Source organism: Trachemys scripta, chromosome 8 (assembly GCF_013100865.1).
Source record: "Trachemys scripta elegans isolate TJP31775 chromosome 8, CAS_Tse_1.0, whole genome shotgun sequence".
Lineage (NCBI taxonomy): Eukaryota > Metazoa > Chordata > Testudines > Emydidae > Trachemys > Trachemys scripta.
In genome coordinates, this window is record NC_048305.1 from 79,720,914 (window position 1) to 79,741,434 (window position 20,521).

General features: G+C 41.6%; 1 protein-coding gene across 1 annotated transcript in view; it reads left to right on the forward strand.

The window, feature by feature from the left end:
* COL24A1 (collagen type XXIV alpha 1 chain) overlaps positions 1-19,059 on the forward strand; it is a gene marked incomplete at its 3' end in the record, with an annotated part of 230,410 nt that extends 211,351 nt beyond the window's left edge. Inside the window, 10 exon segments of the mRNA XM_034780084.1 lie at positions 691-798; positions 3,826-3,933; positions 4,025-4,078; positions 5,514-5,576; positions 6,746-6,799; positions 8,983-9,018; positions 16,572-16,607; positions 16,705-16,731; positions 18,013-18,078; positions 18,891-19,059. Of these exon segments, the coding sequence (XP_034635975.1) occupies positions 691-798; positions 3,826-3,933; positions 4,025-4,078; positions 5,514-5,576; positions 6,746-6,799; positions 8,983-9,018; positions 16,572-16,607; positions 16,705-16,731; positions 18,013-18,078; positions 18,891-19,059 (721 nt within the window).
* Between the last annotated feature and the right edge of the window lie 1,462 nt (positions 19,060-20,521).

A 20,521-nucleotide genomic window follows, 5' to 3' on the forward strand; every position in this document is an offset into this window, starting at 1 on the left:
GAACACTTGGTGTTGGCAATACTGTGAAAGTGACTTGAAAGTGTCAGATTAACTCCTATTTAAAGTCCCGTTTTTAGTCTATTTGTAGTTGGTTAACACCCCTTAAGCCCCAGGCAGGTGCAGTATAAACTCATGGGGCCCTGCCCTAGTAGGATGTTTCCAAAAGTTAATTGATCTATTTCAAGTTTATGAACAGCAAAAAAGTGATAGAAAGTAAGACCATATCAAAAGCTTTGCTGAAGTCAAGGAATAACACGTCTACATCTTAGTATTAGAGCTAAGTGGGTCTAATATTTTTATTTAATTTTTGTTCTTTATATAGGAATTAGATACAGTGCTCCTGTCAGCAAATTTATGAATTAGTATCTGCAAAAAAACCTAGAGTGCCTAAGTAGCTCCTGGAATCACAATGAAAGTTGCCCCTCCTCCAAGTCTGAAATGGCACCCCCAGCACAAAATGTTGTTTTAGTTACTAAGACCACGTTTATTTATAGAGTAATCCCAATATGTTTTACAGCTGTATACTATTGTCTAGCTGTGTGTGCGCATATACAGAGATGTGGTATAAATATATACACAAATATATAAACAGCATTGGCTGAACATTAAAGTGTGTGCCCGTTTTAGTGTGCAATGGAAATGCTGCCAATGGCTGTTCTGATTGTAATCAGTTGTTCTTGCCTTGTTAAGGGTAATAAAGGGAGCCCAGGAATAGCAGGGCTGGCAGGGTATCCTGGAATTCGGGGAGCAAAGGGATTGCCGGGCGTGCCAGGTATCAGTGGAGAACCAGGACTTAAGGTACTGTGACTGATATTTTGTTATGCTTGTCAGATCCAGTATTGTTGATGTTCCTTAATCTTCATCTTCATCTCCTAGCTGACAGATCATGGGACAACAAAACGCCTTTTAATAACACTAATGTTAATATCAAACGCACATTTGAAATGTAAGACTGCAGACTGCATAATTTTTCTTGTTTCTCACATTTTATAAAAACAGAGCAAATTAATCTGGCTTTGGAGCATCAGTTCCCAACCAGCAGCATTTTACTTCCAACACCAAGAACCAATTAACATTCATCTATCTGGGCCCTTACTAATACAAGCTTTAGAGCCAAACCCTTTAGTCTTACTGAGGCAAACTTCCTGTGACTGGCATGGGAGTTTTGCTGGAATATGTCCTGCATGATTTGTCCTGTGAAGCAATCCATTAACATTTGATTGCAATACTTTCAAGTGTAGGGCCCAATCTGGGAAGGTGGCAGGTATCTCTGAGCTTCAATGGAAAACCAGGGTGCTCAGAATCTCACAGGACCAGATTCTTTCTTCTTCACCCCAATATCCCAAAAGGAGAAAACAATTTGCGAGAGCTCCATTTTCCAGGCAATTCCAGATACCACAGTAGCATGTTTTGATCCTGTGACGGGTTGGATCACAGAAACCCCCTTGGGAGCTGCCACCGGATGTGCAAAGACTACCCCTGCTCCTGTTTTCCCTGCCAGCTCAGGACTCCAGCACCCTGTCTTGCTGAGCCAGACACTCCCATCTGGCTCCAGACACAGACCCAGGGTCTGAATCACTTGTCCCAAAGCTGCAAGTTTACCTGAAAACAGCTCACAGTAGTGCGCTTGTCTTTAGCACTCAGATGCCCAACTCCCAATGGGGTCTAAACCCAAATAAATCCGTTTTACCCTGCATAAAGCTTATGCAGGGCAAACTCATAAATTGTTCGCCCTCTATAACACTGATAGAGAGATATGCACAGTTGTTTGCTCCCCCAGGTATTAATACATACTCTGAGTGAATTACTAAATAGAAAGTGATTTTATTAAATACAGACAGTAGGATTTAAGTGGTTCAAAGTAGTAACAGATAGAACAAAGTAAGTCACCAAGCAAAATAAAATAAAATGCGCAAATCTATGCCTAATCAAACTGAATACAGATAATTTCCTCACCAGTTCCAGAGTGCTCCCTTTTACAGGCTAATCTCCTTTTAGCCTGGGTCCAGCAATCACTCACACCCCCTGTAGTTACTGTCCTTTGTTTCAGTCTCCTTCAAGTATCTTGGGGGCGGGGTGGAGAGGCTCCTTCTTTAGCCAGCTGAAGACCCAATGGAGGGGTTTCCCACAGGTTTAAGTAGACTCTCTCTTGTGGGTGGAGACCCCGCTCCTCCCTCCTATGCAAAGCCCAGCTCCAAGATGGAGTTTTGGAGTCACCTGGGCAAGTCACATGCCCCTGCATGACTCAGTCTTTGCAGGCCAACGCCATTGTCCACATGGCATCTTGCATGTCTCCAGGAAGACTTCTCATGTGGATTGGAGCATTCCAAGATGCATTGTTCCCTAAGTGTCTCCTGATCAGGTACTTAACCTGGCGAATTCCTTCCTAAAGAAGCTGACCAAATGCCTCACAAAGCTTACTTAGAAATCAGGCAAGCATGCGGCCCATATTCTTAACCTCGAGTAGAAAATGATATATATGTACAAATAGGATGAATAGATATAGTAGATCATAACCCTTACGGAGATATGTTACATGGCATAGGCAGCACAAAACATATTCCAGTTATGTCATACATACATTTATAAGCACCCCCTCCCCATAAAGCCTTATGGGGTACACTGTCACAGATCCATCTACTAATGTGAAACTGACTAGAAGTAAACTGAAGCCAGTGCCGTAGGAAGCAGAGAGTGGAAACAGCAGAAGTCATTTTCAGGATTTGGAGTGGAATGCTTGATTTAAACTGATGATTTCCAGAAAGTCCATTTTTCTCCACATGATTTTACTGGTAAACCGTTTTTAAAAACAAAGTTTTATTTAGTAAGTATGAAGAAATTTTCTGATTTCTCTGTTATCTTTCCATGACTATACTTGGGAACTAACTATTCTAGTCACTACTAATTATGTATATTATGATAATGCCCAAAGGCCCCAATCAGGATTGGGTCTCTTTTGTCCTAGGACAGTATCAGACTGTGGCTTTGTCTACACTGGAACCTGAATGTCATTCATAGATGTGAAAAAACACCCCTCCCCCAAATGATAAAAGCTTTGCTGACAAAAAGTGCAGGTGTGAATAGGAGAGTTCTCTTGCCGACAAAGCTACTGCTGCTCGTTGGGAGTGGAAGTTTTTTGTTGATGGAAGAACTCTCTCCTGCCCAGGGCTGGCTCCAGGCACCAGCAAAGGAAGCAGATGCCTGGGGCTGCCGGTAGAAAGGGGTGGCACTCCGACCGTTCTTGGGGTAGCACGTCCGAGTCTTCGGCGGCAATTCAGCAGCGGATCCTTCACTCCCTCTCTTCCTCTTCGGTGGCACTTCGGCAGCAGCTCAATCGGGTTTTTTGGGGTTTTTTTCTTCACCGCTTGGGGCGGCAAAAAAGCTGGAGCCATCCCTGCTCCTGCCAACAAACAGCGGCTACACTGCGCACCTTTTAGTGGCACAGCTATAGTGGTACAGCTGTGTCGCTAAAACATGCGTAGTGTAGACATAGCCTGTTCCTGCCCTGAAGAGCTGACATTCAAGGAACAGACAATGGGAGAGGAGAGTGGTAAAGTTGTCGGGGTGATGTTTTGTGTCCCCAAGTCAAGCAACAATCAAGCAATGTTTGTATTTTAGTGAAAGGAATAATTACTAGAAAATATTCCTGAAGGAAAAGTAGTGAAATACTGTACAACTGTTTGAAATAGATAGTGGAAAAGTTTGTTGCTATATAAAAGCTGTTTAGCTACATAATTCTTTTCTGACACACATTCATTGAGGAGTTAATCTTATAGCTGTTCCGTTGCAATGATAAGGAAAGATGCATTATCGGTCTCTCCATAGGGTGAGCAAGGGCTTCAGGGTCATCCAGGAAAACAAGGTAAAAGAGGCCTTCCTGGGGTACAAGGTGATCAAGGCCCACCAGGAGATCCTGGATTGAAAGGGAAAACTGTACGTATCTACCATGGATGACGCAAAACAATATTCTAACAATTCAGTCAGCAACATGGAATAATAACCAACATGCCTGCTAATATTACAGGGAGAACTTGGAGATCAAGGTTTGATGGGGTTTCAAGGATTCCCAGGTCCAAAAGTACGTGTGCATCTTTTTTTTATTATTTTAGAGTTTAAGCCATTTGCAAAGAAAGATGGGGCAATTTTTAATTGGTTTTAGCAATAATTGGTTTTAAATGTATCCAGAACTATTGGACTGTTGCAGACATCAAGCTATGTATCACAGATCTAAAGCAGAGATCAAAAAGTAGGATTACCCCTTTTTGACCTGAGTGGTTAGCCAAAGTTCAGAGCCCTGTGGGTTGTTTCTGTTAGGAGGAGAAGGTGATGATGGAGTCAGGTATCTGTGAGGAAATACTGTTTATTTACAAAGAATGTACAAAGTCCTCTTTCCCTGAATACAGGCGGAATCAAACTATGGGGGAGAGTTTCTTTGCTCACAGCTCCAAGCCCCTTTCAGCCAGCACTCAGCCCCAAAGCTCTCTTTCTCTCTTGGGGCTTTTCTCGGGGCTACGCTCTTGGTGCTTGTCCAGGCTGTGTCTGGCTTTTTGCACTTTCTCTTGGTGTCTACACTGCAATTAGACACCTGTGACTCGCCTGTGCCAGCTGACTCCGGCTAAGAGGCTGTTTAATCCCGGTATAGATGTTCAGGTGACAGAATAAGCTCTGGGACCCTAGAGCCCAGGCTGCAGCCTGAGCCTCACATCTACACCACAATTAAACATCCCCTTAGCCTGAGCCCCACCAGCCTGATTTAGCTGGCACAGGCCAGTTGCAGGCTTTTAATTGCAGTGTCTGTTTCGGTGGTGTTTCTCCTGCTTCTCTTTCTCTCATGCACACACCTCTGTTACAATACCCACCCAAGCCCCAATCCTACATAGTGTTAAATTTCTTTGAATTTGTTTTGAGTGATGTCCGATACCTGTGTTTGGGGTGGAGGCCTCTACTATTTCAAAAAGGAACATAACTGTTTCTTACAGCTATCTGAAAATAAAAGGCACCAGTTACATCCCCCAGCTTCCATGAGTTTTAGCCTAACCCAGCACAGTAATATTCTGAGCCCTGGTCTACACTACCACCTTCTGTCAATATAACTACGTTATAACTACAGAAAATCCACACCCAAGTGACGTAGTTAGACCAACCTAACCCCCAGTGCAGACAGCGCTATATCGGCGGAAGGACTTCTCCCATTGCATAGCTACCATCTCTCAGAGAGGCGGAGTACCTATGCCAACGGGAGAAGCTCTCCCATCGACATAGATAGCATCTTCACTAAGTGCTACAATGGTGCTGCTGCCACCACTGCAACACTCTAAGTGTAGACAAGCCCAGAGTCAGTTTGTTTCATGTTTTCACTTTGATTGCTCTTAGCAAGTATCATGCTTCCACTCTCCATACTGTTCTTTCTGAGAAAAATAATTGCTTACGTACAGTAGTTTTGGCTGAGATAGTGGCTAGATTTTAGTCTGTCAGATGTTCAGTTGATTTAAGCCTTTTATTTTTATTTTTAGGGTCCTGATGGGGACATTGGTTTAGTTGGAATTCTGGGTCCTAAAGGACCTGTAGGCCAAATTGTAAGTATTATATGTAATTCTACAAAATAATTTTCACAACACTGTTTAGTTGGTGCACCTTCATTTTCTATAGCCTTTTTAGTAGAGCTCTGTAATCAGATTGAATGAGCCAAATAACTCCCTTTTTCTTCATAGCAAACCAGAACATTTAGTCAAATGCTCACCTCTGAGCAGCTAAAAAGGGCCAAACTCTGCCTCTGAAGGGCAAATTTGGCCCCTGGGAATAGTTAATTCAAATGTCACATTTAGGAATTATTCCTTTTAACTGAAGAGTAACTAAACTGAATTAGCTGATTTGTGTCTGACCTGTGACAGCTTTTCACATTGTAATTTTCTCTCCTGTTACTCATCCAGAAATCTGGAGGCACTGCTGGAATTTATCAATAGCAGTATTTGAGGGAGGGAATATTCTTCCATCTTGAGCAATCTGGGGTGGTGGCCGGGTTGCAGCTCTGCACATCACATTGTAAAATGCTCTATTCTTCACTGCCAATGACAGGGCCTTAGCTCTTGTGATATGTGCCCTGACATCACTTCTGAGAGAGTTTGATTAGTTGGCATCTGAGATAATCAGCTTGAGAGACTTATTTTTATAGCTGTTTTCTCTTCCGGATCATCGGTGTACAGGACAGACAATGGTTCTGAGCTATTTGCCCAAAAGGAGCTTTATCATTTACCAGAATGAAACAGGAAAAACCTCTGTTTGCAGTGTTTATTAGTTGTCTTATATGATTACTTGTGGGTAGCAATATACCTCAGGATGTGGCTGACAGTAGCTCAAAACAAGGAATATTTGGCTTTTGGGTAAACAAAAGACTTCATTTACCATTGCTTTTAGTGCTCTGACTTTCATAGCCATATATAGACTCTTCAAACACACACAAATAATTACTGATTATTAAAATAATTATCTAATTCATTACCTGTTGATAGTCTTCAGAAAGCCAGCATTGACATGGCACTTTGAATATATATGGCATCCTGTGTTGCTTCATTACTGTGCTGTTGAAAGTTTTAGACCTATAATTATGCATGGAGGCATAGTATGGTGTTATTTAAATATACAGTTATTTGAAGACTGAGCAATCTTAAAACAGAATGTGTTTTTCCTGGGATTTTCTTCATTTTGAAATCATGATTAACTAGTAAATTCCTTTGTTTGTTTACAGGGATACACTGGCCCCATTGGTCAAGAAGGCATAATAGGCCCAACAGGCAAACCTGTAAGTTTAAGTCCTTATGTTTACCTTTACATTTCACATTATTTGTTAGGATGTTCTTTCATCATGTGTTTAATTATGTCTTAATAGAAGATTCTTACAACTTAAACAGCAGCTAGCAAGACTATTTTCATATTACACTATATCCACAAGCTTCGTATGTGACTCTAAGTAGAGCAAACTAAAAGATGGCAAGTGTCATTGGAGTGAACCAGTTCTCTTCTTGACAATGCAGTACACATAGGGTGAGAGTCCATGCTGCTCCTCTAATTGGCTCAGCACAGATTCTGTAACTCACAGGGAGGAGATGTCATAGTGGCTTCTAATCATCTTTGTATTCTCGCAATCCTGGAGAGGACCTATCATAATACAGACTGCCTGTAGGCCTGTGTAAATTAAGGCAGCCTGGTTTGGTCATCCTCTGGCCCACAGCGCTGCCTAGAATCTCTGCGCTGCTGTGGCCCTATCCCCATCCAATTCTTCCTGCCCCTAGCGCCATCTCCAGCACACACTCTATGCCAGGGCTCGCAAAGAGGTCCTTGGGAGGCAGCCTTATGGCTCTCTCAGTAGTTTCTGTGATGGAGAATCCTCTCCTGGCCAGATATGAGGCTTTAGGGCCCCTTTTCACCCTCTCGTGACACAAAGGGGCAGGAGTGAGGATCTCACCTGATATCTCTATGAAGTTGGAATGCACAGCAGCAAAATAATGTTAATATACAGTAGTTAATATTTAGTATTTGTAACATGTACATAACTGGAGTGAAGAAAGAGAAGGGAAATAGGATTAGAGCATTCTTGCCCCTTGCTGGGAAAAAGGCCACACCAGCAAAGTACAATACAGTGAAACCCCGCTATAACGCGATGATTGGGGTCCAAAACATTTGATCGCGCTAAATGCGGGGTCGCGGTATAGCGAGATTTACCATTTCAAGCCAGTCAGTTTCAAGCCGGTCAATTTCTCTTGGGCAGAAAACGACTTGTGTTTGCAAACTGCCCATAACAGTAACTGGAAGGGTGCAGCTCCAGCAGCGGGGGGCTCTCAGCCATGCAGCGAGAGAGGGAAACACTTGGGGAGAGCAAGGGAGATGTGCAAGGGGCAAAGGAAGAGCAAGGAGCAGGTGGGAAGAATGGCTCTTCTCGCCAAAAGGAGAAGGGTAGGGGGAAGAGGCAGTGGGGAAGGCACATTCCATTTTTTGTTTATTTTTTCTTCGGCGGCACTCCAGCCCCCATTTTTTTTCTTTTTTTCTTTTTTGCACTTCGGCGGTGCTCCGGCCGCTTTTTTTTTTTTTCGGCTTGGGGCGGCCGGAGCCACCTTATGATCGCGTTATATCCAAATTCACATTATCGCGGGGAACGTTATAGCGGGGTTTCCCTGTATTTGCATTCATTTTTTTTCCCCCAACAAAAGGAAAGATGACAACTCTTACTCTAAAATTTTTCTCCACAATTGTGTACTTGTATGAAGATTGTTAATGTGCTTCATACAAAGCCAGACAACCTGTCGTTGTAATAAATAAAAAGGTTTAGCTCTGACTCATTTTCAAACACCAAGATCTAAAATTCTATGCACATCAGATTAATTGCTAGATTAACATTTTATATTAACAATGCAAAACTGGCCAAGAACATAATATAGGCAAAGAAGAGATGGCTAATCTGCCTGTAGTTGGGAATTAATAATGCTCATGTATATCTTTGATGACAGCAGTAAAAACAGATGTGGAAATACCCATAGAATGTGGTGTGGAATGAAATGGATTTTCTCACTTGCAGATAGTATATAGTTTAATTCACAGCATTATGATGGCTTAAGCACGGAACCCCCATGATGATGGTTTAAGCATGCTGCAAGATTTAGCTAAACAAACAGCTAAACAGGGCAAAACTGACTAAAGAAAAATAATATTAACCATTTTCAGAAAGAGCAAAAATGGAATTACAAACTGAAAGGATAAAAATCAAAATATAGAAATCGCAGGTCATGTTCATGTAACTCCTTGTCTAGTCTATAATCTATGTATCTATAGTACAAACTATGGCCCCAGTCCTGCAACATTTGTACACATGAGGCAATTAATATTAAAAGGATTGCTGATGTGAGTAAGTAACTCACGTGTATATGTTTTTGCAGGTTGAGGTCCTAAAATATTACAAAGTGCACTGGATTAACAGTCTATTTCTTTCAGGGATCCAGGGGTGAAAAAGGCTCCAGGGGTGAAATTGTAAGTCTAAACATCGTTTGTATATTTATTTTTTGGCTGTGTCTTGCCATGAGAGTACTGTGACAGCAGCACTCCCTGCTGTTCCCACAGTACTCCCAACTAGACTTGGGCAGGAAACTGTATTCCTGTACTGGGGGAAATTTTGAGATTTTAAAACATTTTCACATCCTGAATTGGGATGAAATGTCAAAATCTCCAAATTTTTTGTGAACCAATAATCCAAAACTACATTCGGCTCAGGCCAATTGAAATGTTTCATTTCAATAATTTTGAAACACTTTGTTCTGATTTTTACCTTTTAAAACATTTTTCTTATTATAAATTAACTTAAATTTCAAAACAAAAGATCTGAACTTTTCATTTCGAAAATGTTGAAACAGGATGTTCTGATGATTTCAAACCATTTTTTCAATGGTTTGAATTGGGAAATTCACTGACACTTCCCCCCAGAAAGTTTCAGTTTCAATGAATCAGCATTTTTTGATGGAAAAATGTTTTATCAGCAAATTCGTGACCAGCTCTACTCCCAACTGCTCAGTGGCTGGCTGTGATGCCTTTCCATTAGTATAACTGCTGACTCATGTACTCCCCTCCCACTTGCATAAGTATGCTGCCCTGGACACAGACCTTGTTGACTCTGGTCATAAAATAATTGTATATTTAAAATGTATCCCAGTTAGGAATTGAACCTACAAGACCTCTTGTCACTCTAGTACAGGGGTGGGAAAACTACGGCCCGTGGGCCTCGTCCGGCCCTCAAGCTCGCATTGGGGAGCGGGGTCAGGGGCTTGCACCGTTCCACGCATGCCATGGCTCCGCTCAGCTCCCGGGAAGCCGCCAGCATGTGCCCCCTCCGGCTTTTACGCGTAAGGGCAGCCAGGGGGCTCTGCATGCTGCCCCTGCCCCAACTGCCAGCTCTGCAGCTCCCATTGGCCAGGAACCGAGGCCAATGGGAGCTGCAGGGGCAGCGTGTGCGGACAGGGCAGTGCGCAGAGCCGCCTGGCCACACCTCCATGTAGGAGCTGGGGGGGGCATGCCGCTGCTTCTGGGAGCTGCTTGAGGTAAGCGCCGCCTGGAGCCTGCACTTCTGACCTCCTCCCACACCCCAACCCTCTGCCCCAGCCCTGATCTCCCTCCCGCCCTCCGAACCCCTCAGTTCTAGCCCGGAGCACCCTCCTGCACCCCAAACCTCTCATCTCCAGCCCAGAGCCAATATCCCCAGCCGAACCCTCACCCCCCTGAACCCAACCCCCTGCCTGAGCCCCCTCCCGCACTCGGAACCCCTCAACCCCAGCCTGGAACCCCCTCCCCTGCACCCAACCCCCAGCCTCAGCCCGGAGCCCCATCGTGCACCCACCCTGAACCCCTCATTTCTGGCCCCTCCTGGAACCCGCACCTCCAGTCCAGAGCCCATACCTCCTGCCACACCTCAACCCCCTGCCTAAGCCCAGAGCCCCCTCCCGTACTCTGAACCCCTCCGCTCTGCCCAGAGCCCCCTCCTGCACCCCAAACCCCTTACCTCTGCCCCCCCCCGCAGACTCTGCACCTCCAGCCAGAGCCCTCAACCCCTCCTGCACCCCAATCCCCTGCCCCAGCCCGGAGCCCCTCCTGCACCTGAACTCCTCATTTCTGGCCGCACCCCCTGCCGGAGCCCTCACCCCGCACCCCGTACCCCAACCCCCAATTTCGTGAACATTCATGGCCTGCCATACAATTTCCATACCCAGATGTGGCCCTCAGGCCGAAAAGTTTGCCCACCCCTGTTCTAGTAGCTGATACTCTCTAATCCCTGTACCACAGCACTATTTGTGAATCATATCCCTCTATGTAATCTTACATAGAGATACAGGAATTCACAGGCTGTGTGAGTATACGCAAAAGCAGAGATTGATAGCATGACGGCCAGCAACTGAACATATATGCTCCTACGCTGAGGCATGGCCAGATGGCTCTGCGCGCTGTTCCTGGATAATGGGAGTTGTGGGGGTAGCACTTTGGGCTGGGGCAGTGTGCGGAGCCCCCTGGCTGCCCCCTACACGTAGGAGCTGGAGAGGGATATGCCACTGCTTCCAGGTGCCGCATGCTTCCTGGCTGGAGCTCGAGGGCCGGATTAAAATGTCTGGAGAGCCGGATGTGGCCCCTGGGCCGTAGTTTTCCCACCCCTGGTCTAAGCATAGGTCACTGAAGTTGTTACCATCCTTGTGCAACTCAGCATGGTACTTTTCTACAGTATAATACTTTCTCTAATTTACGCCTCTGAATTACCTATACATCAATAAAATGCCAACCAACATTGCTTTTAGGGCTGCAGACAGATTGTTTTCATGATCTAATATAAATAGCGTTGTCCTTACAGGATGAAGTTCACTCCAGGGCAGAGGCCTGCACAAGGGTTCCCACATTAAGGAGCTTCTGAATCCTCTGCATTGAGTGAATTTCACCTGAAGGTTTCATTCATGAGATTTGACCATGGTTAATGGGGGTGAGAAGAGAGTGTCAGGAAAACAGATCTACCAAAGGGAATATTGAAGATAAAGCAACAAAGCTTCAAGTTTGATCTACACTAGACATTTTATGTCAGTATAACTACTTCACTTGGGAATTTTCTCCTAACTCCTGGTGTAGACAGTGTTATGACCACGGGAGGTCTTCTCCCATCAATATAGCTACTGCCTCTTAGGGAGTCCTCCTGTCTATGTCCATAGTGTCTTCGCTGAAGCACTGGAGCAGCACAACTGCAGCGTTGTAAGTGTAGATCTGCCCTAACTCTTCTGTCCTTTCCCCAGCTAACTCAGAAACTGGTTTCATACGCTGGGCCAGGTCTTCAGCTAATGTAAGCCAGTGAAGCTCCATCGACTTCAATAGAACTATATCCATCTACAGCAGCTGAGGATTTGGCTCATAATTTTTTGCTTTTTAGCATTCAACAGCAATCCATCTTTGTATCTAAATAGGGAGCCTGGCTTGAAGTTGCAGATACACTTTGCTGGACTGAACCCTACTCTTGTATTTGCAGCAGACATTTTCTTTTCAAATGAAGGGATTCTTACCCCTTGCAAACATTCACAACTGAGTTTCAGAATATTCATAATTTCAATCAGCAGCACTGCCTGTGCTGAATGAGAAGATTCTGAATATTCTGCATTATTTTCTTCAGCTGATGATTTATGCCTGTCATAGAGTCATAGTTTCCGAGGCCAGAAAAGGGACTGTTGTGATCATCTAGTCTGACCTCCTGGATAACACAGACCATAGAACTTTCCCAAAATAATTCCTTTTGAACTAGAACTTGTCTTTTTAAAAAACATTCAATCTTGATTTTAAAATTGTCAGTGATAGAGAATCCATCGCAACCCTTGGTAAATTGTTCCAATGGTTAATTAACATAAGAACATAAGAATGGCCATACTGGGTCAGACCAAAGGTCCGTCTAACTCAATATCCTGTCTTCCGACAGTGGCCAATGCCAGGTGCCCCAGAGGGAATGAACAGAACAGATAATCATTAAGTGATCCGTCCCCTGTCACCCATTCCCAGCTTCTGGCAAACAGAAGCTAGGGACACCATCTGTGCCCATCCTGGCTAATAGCCATTGATAGACCTATCCTCCATTAATTTATCTAATTCTTTTTTGAACCCTGTTATAGTCTCAGCCTTCACAACATCCACTGGCAAAGAGTTCCACAGGCTGACTGTGCATTGTGTGAAGAAATACTTCCTTTTGTTTGTTTTAAACCTGCTGCCTATTTCATTTGGTGACTCCTAGTTCTTGTGTTATGAGAAGGAGTAAATAATACTTCCTTATTTACTTTTTCCTCATTGTTAAAAATTTACAATTTATTTCCAGTCTGAATTTGTCTAGCTTCAACTACCAGCCATTGGATCTTGTTATATATACCTTTGTCTGCTAAACTGAAGAGCCCATTAGTACATATTTTTCTCCATGTAGGTACTAATAGACTGTAATCAAGTCACCCTGTGACCTTCTCTTTGTTAAGCTAAATACATTAAACTCCTTGAGTCTATCACTATAAGGCATGAACATCTTTCCTGAATTGTTGGCACCAGAACCGGACACAGCAGCAGTCTCATCAGGCCAAACACAGAGGGTATATATAATCTCTCTATTCCTACTTGAAATTCCCATTTATGCATCCAAGGATCACATTATTAGCCCTTCCTGGGGCAAAAATCTGTCTGGGGATTGATTCTGCTTTGAGCAGGGGGTTGGAATAGATGACCTCCTGAGGTCCCTTCCAACCCTGACATTCTATGATTCTATATTGTCTTCAATAAAATGGGACATAAAAACATGTAAAGGGTGATTCTTCTCACTTACACTAGTGTAACTCAGGAAGAATTCCATTCACTCCAGTCAGCATTGTTACACTGGCATAAGGTGGTAGAAGTGAGACGATGATCAAAACCATATGTGCTGATTTTCATAGAGGCTGAGCACCCACAACTCTCTTTAGGTCAAATAGGAGTTATGAGTGCTCAGCACCTCTAAAAATCAGGCCAACTGTGTTTACGGTCCTGATCCTGCAAACACTTATGTACATGCTTAACTGTAAACATGTAAGTAGTGCTATTGTCACTGACTGCTCATGCTTAAAGTTAAGCACATGCATAAATGTTTGTAGGATCAGAATTTTTAGGTATCAAAGAGAAAAGAATGGAGTTCAGGCCTTTGGCCTTTTGTGCTAGCAGTCAAATTAAGGGCTTGAAAGGATTAAAGGTACACTAAAAATAATTCATTTTATTCTTTGTTTTTGGTATTAAGGAACTGGAATTATACTTTTCTCACTCCTTTATTTATCCTTTGATCACATTAGCATTTAAGTAGATTAATAAAGCTAATCCTGTACATTCCAGGGGAATATTCTGCAATTAACTTAATCCATAAAATGTGCAATTTAACCTTCTACTGCAGCTCTGTGGCAGAAAGGAGCATTTATAATGTTTCAACAGAATTTCCAACATACTATTTGCAATTTTGTTATGTTTAAAAGGCTTGTAAAAGTAATTGATGTAGAGCCTTGATGTTTTAAAGCATTTAAGAAATGTAATATGCCCAAGAGGGGTTGCCCCATGTAGCAGTATTTACCTTTTCATATGGGATTTGATTAGCAAGAAAATAGTGGATCAAGGCAGATTGAGTCACATCACCTCTTTATAGAACAGTTTAAATTCATCAGAACAATACAACTGTCAATAAAATCCCTCTCTATAAATCTCAAGTGTCTTAAAATAGTTCTATAGACATACAGTTGTGGTGCATACACCAAAAATATAGAATCCTTCGGCTATTAGAGAAATCCAATGAAAGTTTTGAATCACTGTACACAGAACAAAGACATCTATTCACCAGAAATAAGTGTTTACATAAGGGCAATATAGATCATTGAAGCCTTCACATCTTGCTGTAACTTGGCCATTGTGTAACCCAGTCCTGAACCAAGATACATAAGTATCTCTTTACTCTGTGGAAATTATTCTTTTAGTTTCTTTTCACCCTTTCCCTTTCTTTTTCTACCAATAAAGATATCAGATGCACTTTGCTAAGCATGATCAAAGAATACAGTAATATACACCCATTGATTTGAAGGATCCTTGAGACAGATTGACAACAAACCTGCTACTGATCTGGTTAATTAAACTGGCATAAACTGGCATAGCACTGTTGCACTCACTTGATTTACATCAGCTGAGAATCTGACCCAAAGTAGTCATATGGAAGATTTTGCTAACATCATTTCTCAACAGTTTTATAATAACAATAATAATACTTTGTGCCTATTTAAGTATAAGATCTCAAAGCACTTTTAAAGGTCGGTAAGTAGTATTAGCCGTAGATGGAATAAGAGAGGCAGAGTGACGTTACATGACTTGCCAAAATCATATAGTGTTAGTGGCAGAGTTAGGAATCAGCAGTTTTAGGTTATATTACTGTTCCCCTACATTAACCACTAATCAATGGTGCCTCTGTAAAATTACAGTAGATGTTGGTCTGCAGGATGGAGGTGGTGGCTTATAGCTTGAATATGCATACACTGGGTGAAACCAGATAAGTAGGACCCAGTGATAGTAGGTGGTGGTTGAAAAGCTGACAAAATTAAATATCCGAACTGACTCAGCCCTTAATGCCTTCACATTAAAAAACAGCAAAGCTAAACCTAAACATAAAGAAATGTCCTCAGTTTTAACTCCCCTCCATAATTACTATACAGCTGTTTATAAAACAGCAGCACTCACAATATACAGATTTGGGCTATGGAGACTGAATCAAGGTCATCGTAACAGCTCTCATTGAAAATCAAATGCGCTCTCACTTAGCTACCATGTGTTCTGTCCCATGAATTTTACATCACATGGGCTAAAGAATGTGACCAACGTGTTTCTAGAGATTGATAGATCTGAAAAGTCTCAGTTACCCAAATTAGTCTCTTTTATATGATCTAATCTGGCATCCTTCCGTTTAAATGTGTGTGGACTAGCATGGGACACAACCCTGCATGCTCTAAACACCCCAAACTCCCATTGATTTGGTTGGCAGTTTGAGATGCAGGATCATGCTCACAGTTGTTCTGTTCGGTGATGCTTATGCAGATGTTTCTTTTGAAGTCTCTTCAATGACATACTACTTGTTGGTGTGTTAGTTAGAGAACTGAAAGGAACAGATGAAATGGTTTACTATTAGGATGTGGGTTTTGGCCAGGTCTACACTAGAAATTTTTGCTGGTATAACGGTGTTGGTTAGGGATGTGATTTTTGTGAGGTCTATACCCGAGGTGTAGACTTTGCTCTTTCCTTTTCTACTTGTGTTAACTTTTTGTGTGTGTTGTACACATTATTCCCTGCAAGGCCCCTACTGATTGTAATTGGTTCCCCCTCCCTTCCTGCTGCTTAATTCCACCCTTAAAGGAAGTTCCTCTGGGGTCGGGGATGGTGGTGACATGTTGCTTGGATTAAAAGGAGAGAAGCCTGCAATGTCAGGGCCCATCATGCAAGTGTTCCATGTCCTGGATCAAATGTCACACTTTGTATTAAGTGTACTTTTATAAATAGTTTATTAAGGGCTAATAAATTATTAATATATATTTTAATAAATGGTTGATCAATTATTAGAGTCCAGTAAATTAAGAGATTCTTTATAACCATCTATAACACTTTGTGCTGATGTGTTTATAGCTATCCATAACACATACTACCCATGTGTGACATGCTTATAAAATCTATTAAACATTTATTAACCTTCTGCACACTATTTATAAATGTATTCTTAATATCAAGTGTGATCGGACAAACAGAGGGTTGTTTTGGTATCCAGCACTATTAGCCTGGCACCTTTCACAAGAACAACACTCACTTTTTAAAAATGCACAATGCAGTACATTCAGAAATGAAGACAAATGGTCTGCAGCTCTACCAAGAAATCTTTGTGCAGATTACAGCTGACTACACTTCATTATGGCATTTTCTGATTTAAAAAAAAAATCAAAAGTAGAAGGATTTTTTTTAACCCTAATGCATTTTATCTTCCTTTCTCCTAGGGCCCTCAGGGACCACAGGGTCATCCAGGTCCACCAGTAAGTGTATAAAGAGCTATTTTTATCTAGGTTCTCCTTGCATGTATGATTTAAAGAGGCCTGCAATACCTAATAACTGCTTTCTCTTGTTTTTTAGGGTCCACCTGGGGTACCTGGTCCAAGAGTAAGTTTCATAATTGTGCTAACTACAACACATTCCCTCATTGTTGAAAGTGAAAATGTTGAGACCCTCTTCATAGGGTATTGCCTCCTCCATCATTTTAAGTGAAATTCCAATGTTTTTTCTTTAGCACTCATCACTATAATATCTAAGCTCAGATATAGTTGCTATGCTAAACCTCTTATCTGACATCTTCTGTTCTAGTAGTGCTACCATGTTGCAGAGTCCTAAAAGGGCAAATCACATGCCCATGCTCACATGCTTGGCCTACGTAAACTTCACTCCAGTTTAAAAGCTTACTTGCAGGAATTCAGCATATACAAATTCTGAAGGGAAGTAGGATGCTCCTGGGTATGTCATTCACCAGATGCTCTTTCAGTTTACATTAAATGTATCCATTTTCTTCTAGGGGATTATTATCCAGCACTTACTGGGAGGTTGGATTTAGTGTTCTAGTCCTTTTCTATTATTTCTGCTCTATTGGGCAGCCCCCTTCCTGGGCCACCCTCCTGATTCAGGCCATGGCATGACAGATGATGCACCCCTTCCCACTCTGGCATTTCCCCTACAGTGGGGACTAGGGTGGCCTGAGGTATCGGAGGCATCTGAACTAGTTGTATGCCAGCCGAGGACTCCCTTGCATCAAAGGAATTCTCAGCTGGCAAGATATAGCACTTTTCACCACTCGAGTAGTGGAAAGAGACTAGGGAATCTGGCGCATGTTGTATGTGCCTGACTAGAGACTGAATTGTTCTTTGTGTATCTTGTTTGGAGAGTAAATATCACCTTTTTCTCCATATATAAATAGTATTTGTAACTGTTGATGTATTAGATTAGATAGATGGCAGACAGGTTTGGAGCCAATAGTTTTGGTTTGAGATTTTTGGGGGGATTTTTTGTTTTGTTTGTTTGTTTTATTTTAGATAAAAGAAACTAAAGTAATTTTTTTTTTAAATTACAATTCTTTAAAATAAGAGTATTCCATTTCATTCTGCCATTTGCTTTTTCCTTTTAAAAGTAAGAATTCACATAGTATGTAATTTAATGGCTGTGGAGCATTCAACTAAATAATGAGGAGACCTCAGAGGTATTGGGGAAGGCATTTTTTTTTTGTCCTTTTTGATACATACACATTTATGTGCAATATGTTTTAATCAAAAGACTTCCAAATTCTTCATCAGATATAACTAGTATATTTCTGCAGCCATACTTGAAGAACTTACACCCTTAATTTTATTCTCTGTTGATCTTACTGCTGATCTTCAATGGCTTTGGTTTACACAGAAACAAATGGACATCAATGCTGCTATTCAAGCCTTGATTGAATCAAATGGTGCACTACAAATGGAGGTAATATATCTTGCTTTATTTACATTGGCACATACATTAGAAAATGTATAAAGAGTTGGGTTTTTAAGGCCAAAACATGGCTTCTTCACAAAGGCTTTATTGAAAACAGAAAAACTAGAAACTGTTTTGTGAGGAAAAACTAACCCATGTATAACATGATTAAACACAATTGGATATATAGGATGCAATTTAGGTCAAGTTTTAAAAACCACAGTATTTCTAATGTTTAAATATGATTAAGGAGGATGGAAAGTATCAATCCATTATACAATGTGAAGTGTATACATTCAGCTACATGCCTACAAATGAGACTGTCATTAAGGCCCTGATCCATCAATCACTTACGCTTAACTTCATGCATGTGAGTAGAGTCATTGCAGTCAATAGGACTACGCATATGCAGTGAACTTACTCACATGTGTAAAGTTAAGCACATTTGTACGTGCCTTTAGAATTGGGACCTATTAACTCTGTTGTTCAAAATCTGACAGTGTAAGGTATCACTTATAAAATGAACTAATTTTTCTTTTTTTTTTTTTTCTTTTTTGGGCATTCAAATTTCCATTTCCATGTATTATAACAATGTTTTTGCATGATTTTTAACCTGACTGTAACTCCTTTGCTCCAATAATTTTAATAAATTGTACTAATTATTTTTAATTTGAATAAATCATTTCTATTATCTCATACGTGGCCGGCTGCATGCATCATAAACACCTTTCATTTCTGCATGTGGTCTCCAATGGGCATTTGATTTAACTGCATGCTCTGCTGCTATGGTGTTTTTGTGATAACATTGTTGCTAACGGCAGAGCTACCAGAATACTGAAGTAACTTTACTAGATCACAGTGCAGAGATATTCAAAACGCTACACTATCTCAGCAATTTACTGCACAGTATCAAGAACCCCCTCGGCACTCGGGATAACCCAGCACGCATCTGCAGGGATTTGCTTAACTGTGAACGTAAAGTATCAGATGGTAAGTGTCTACTTTCATCAAATCATACATATCATCAGGATTTAGAATATCTTGTTTCCAACTTTTAATTTCTAGAGCAAAACCGTAATAGGTGGCATTTTAATAACTATATTAATTTTAACTTTTTAATTCCATGTTACTACTGAGTACCACACACCTATCCATAATGGACTTGCCTGTCATTTTATCCCCAAAGCAGCCTCTGCTCTCTGCGGATGGTGAAAAAGTAATTGCTGCTACTTCTAGGCTATTCCAACCTACCAATACTCAGTGCTGAATTTCTTGTGAGTAGCAGGATCTTTAAAACAATCTCAAACCTGCACTTCTTTAGTACAGAGGATATGATACTCTAATCATGCTGGTGTAAACCAGGGGTATCTCAGCTGAAGTCAATTGATGTACACTGATGAAAATCAGGCTTAGAGACTTCTTACTGCCCACACCCAGACTTCCAAGTTTACCTTTTTCATTTGACATTATGGGTTTGCGTACATTGAAACTGGAAGGTGTCATTTACAGCTCAAGCAGACGTACCTGCACTAGCTTTAATTGAACTAGTGCTCTAAAAGTAGCAGTGTAGCTGCAGTGGCACAAGTGGTGGGATGTGCTAACCACTTGAGTATGATCCCATCTGAGACCCTAAGTACATACTTGGGCAGGTAGCCCCTCCCACTGCTCATACCTCTGCAACTACACTTTTAATTTTAGCACATTAGCTCAATCGGAGCTAGTGTGGGTATGTCTGCTCAGCTGCAAAGCACACCTTCCAGCTCCGGTGTAGACATACCCTGAGATGTTATGTATCGTGTGTGCCCCTCATATCAAAGAACCTCATGAAAAGTGATTTGACTGAGGTGACTCGGTGTAATTTTAAAGCCTTACTACACACACCATTTAGATTGGAAATTTCAAAGAACCCTAAGAGAGTTTGGCTCCCAGTACCGATTGAAACCCATTGAAAGTTGAGCATCTGGTGCCTTTATGCCCCTTTGAAAAGCCCTGCCTTAATCTAGCTACCACAGTATTTCTGCAGCACCTATCACAATATCTCCATATGCACCTGTTTACAGTAGGTTATAGATTTATTATTCAAAAATAAATTTTGGAGGTAATTGGTACTTAGGTATTTAAAATATTTGCTCTAACACCAGGTCACTGGCTCCTAACACTATATTCAAAATTGCTTATACTTCCACAGAAATTCTCATGGCCATCACCACTGAAACTGGCACAAATCTATATGTATTTTGCACTAAGTTGATGTGAATGTATTGTATATGTAAAGTGTGTCTTCTGATGTTAGCATATTTAGTGTTCACTGCTCATACCAAAACCCTCAGACTGCAGCTTGACGAAATTAGGCATATTGACATGACTGACTGAAGTGCCCACTCCTGGAAGCTCTTACATGTTTTAATAACTTTATACCCATGAAGTAGTCCCATTGAAGTACTCACATGTA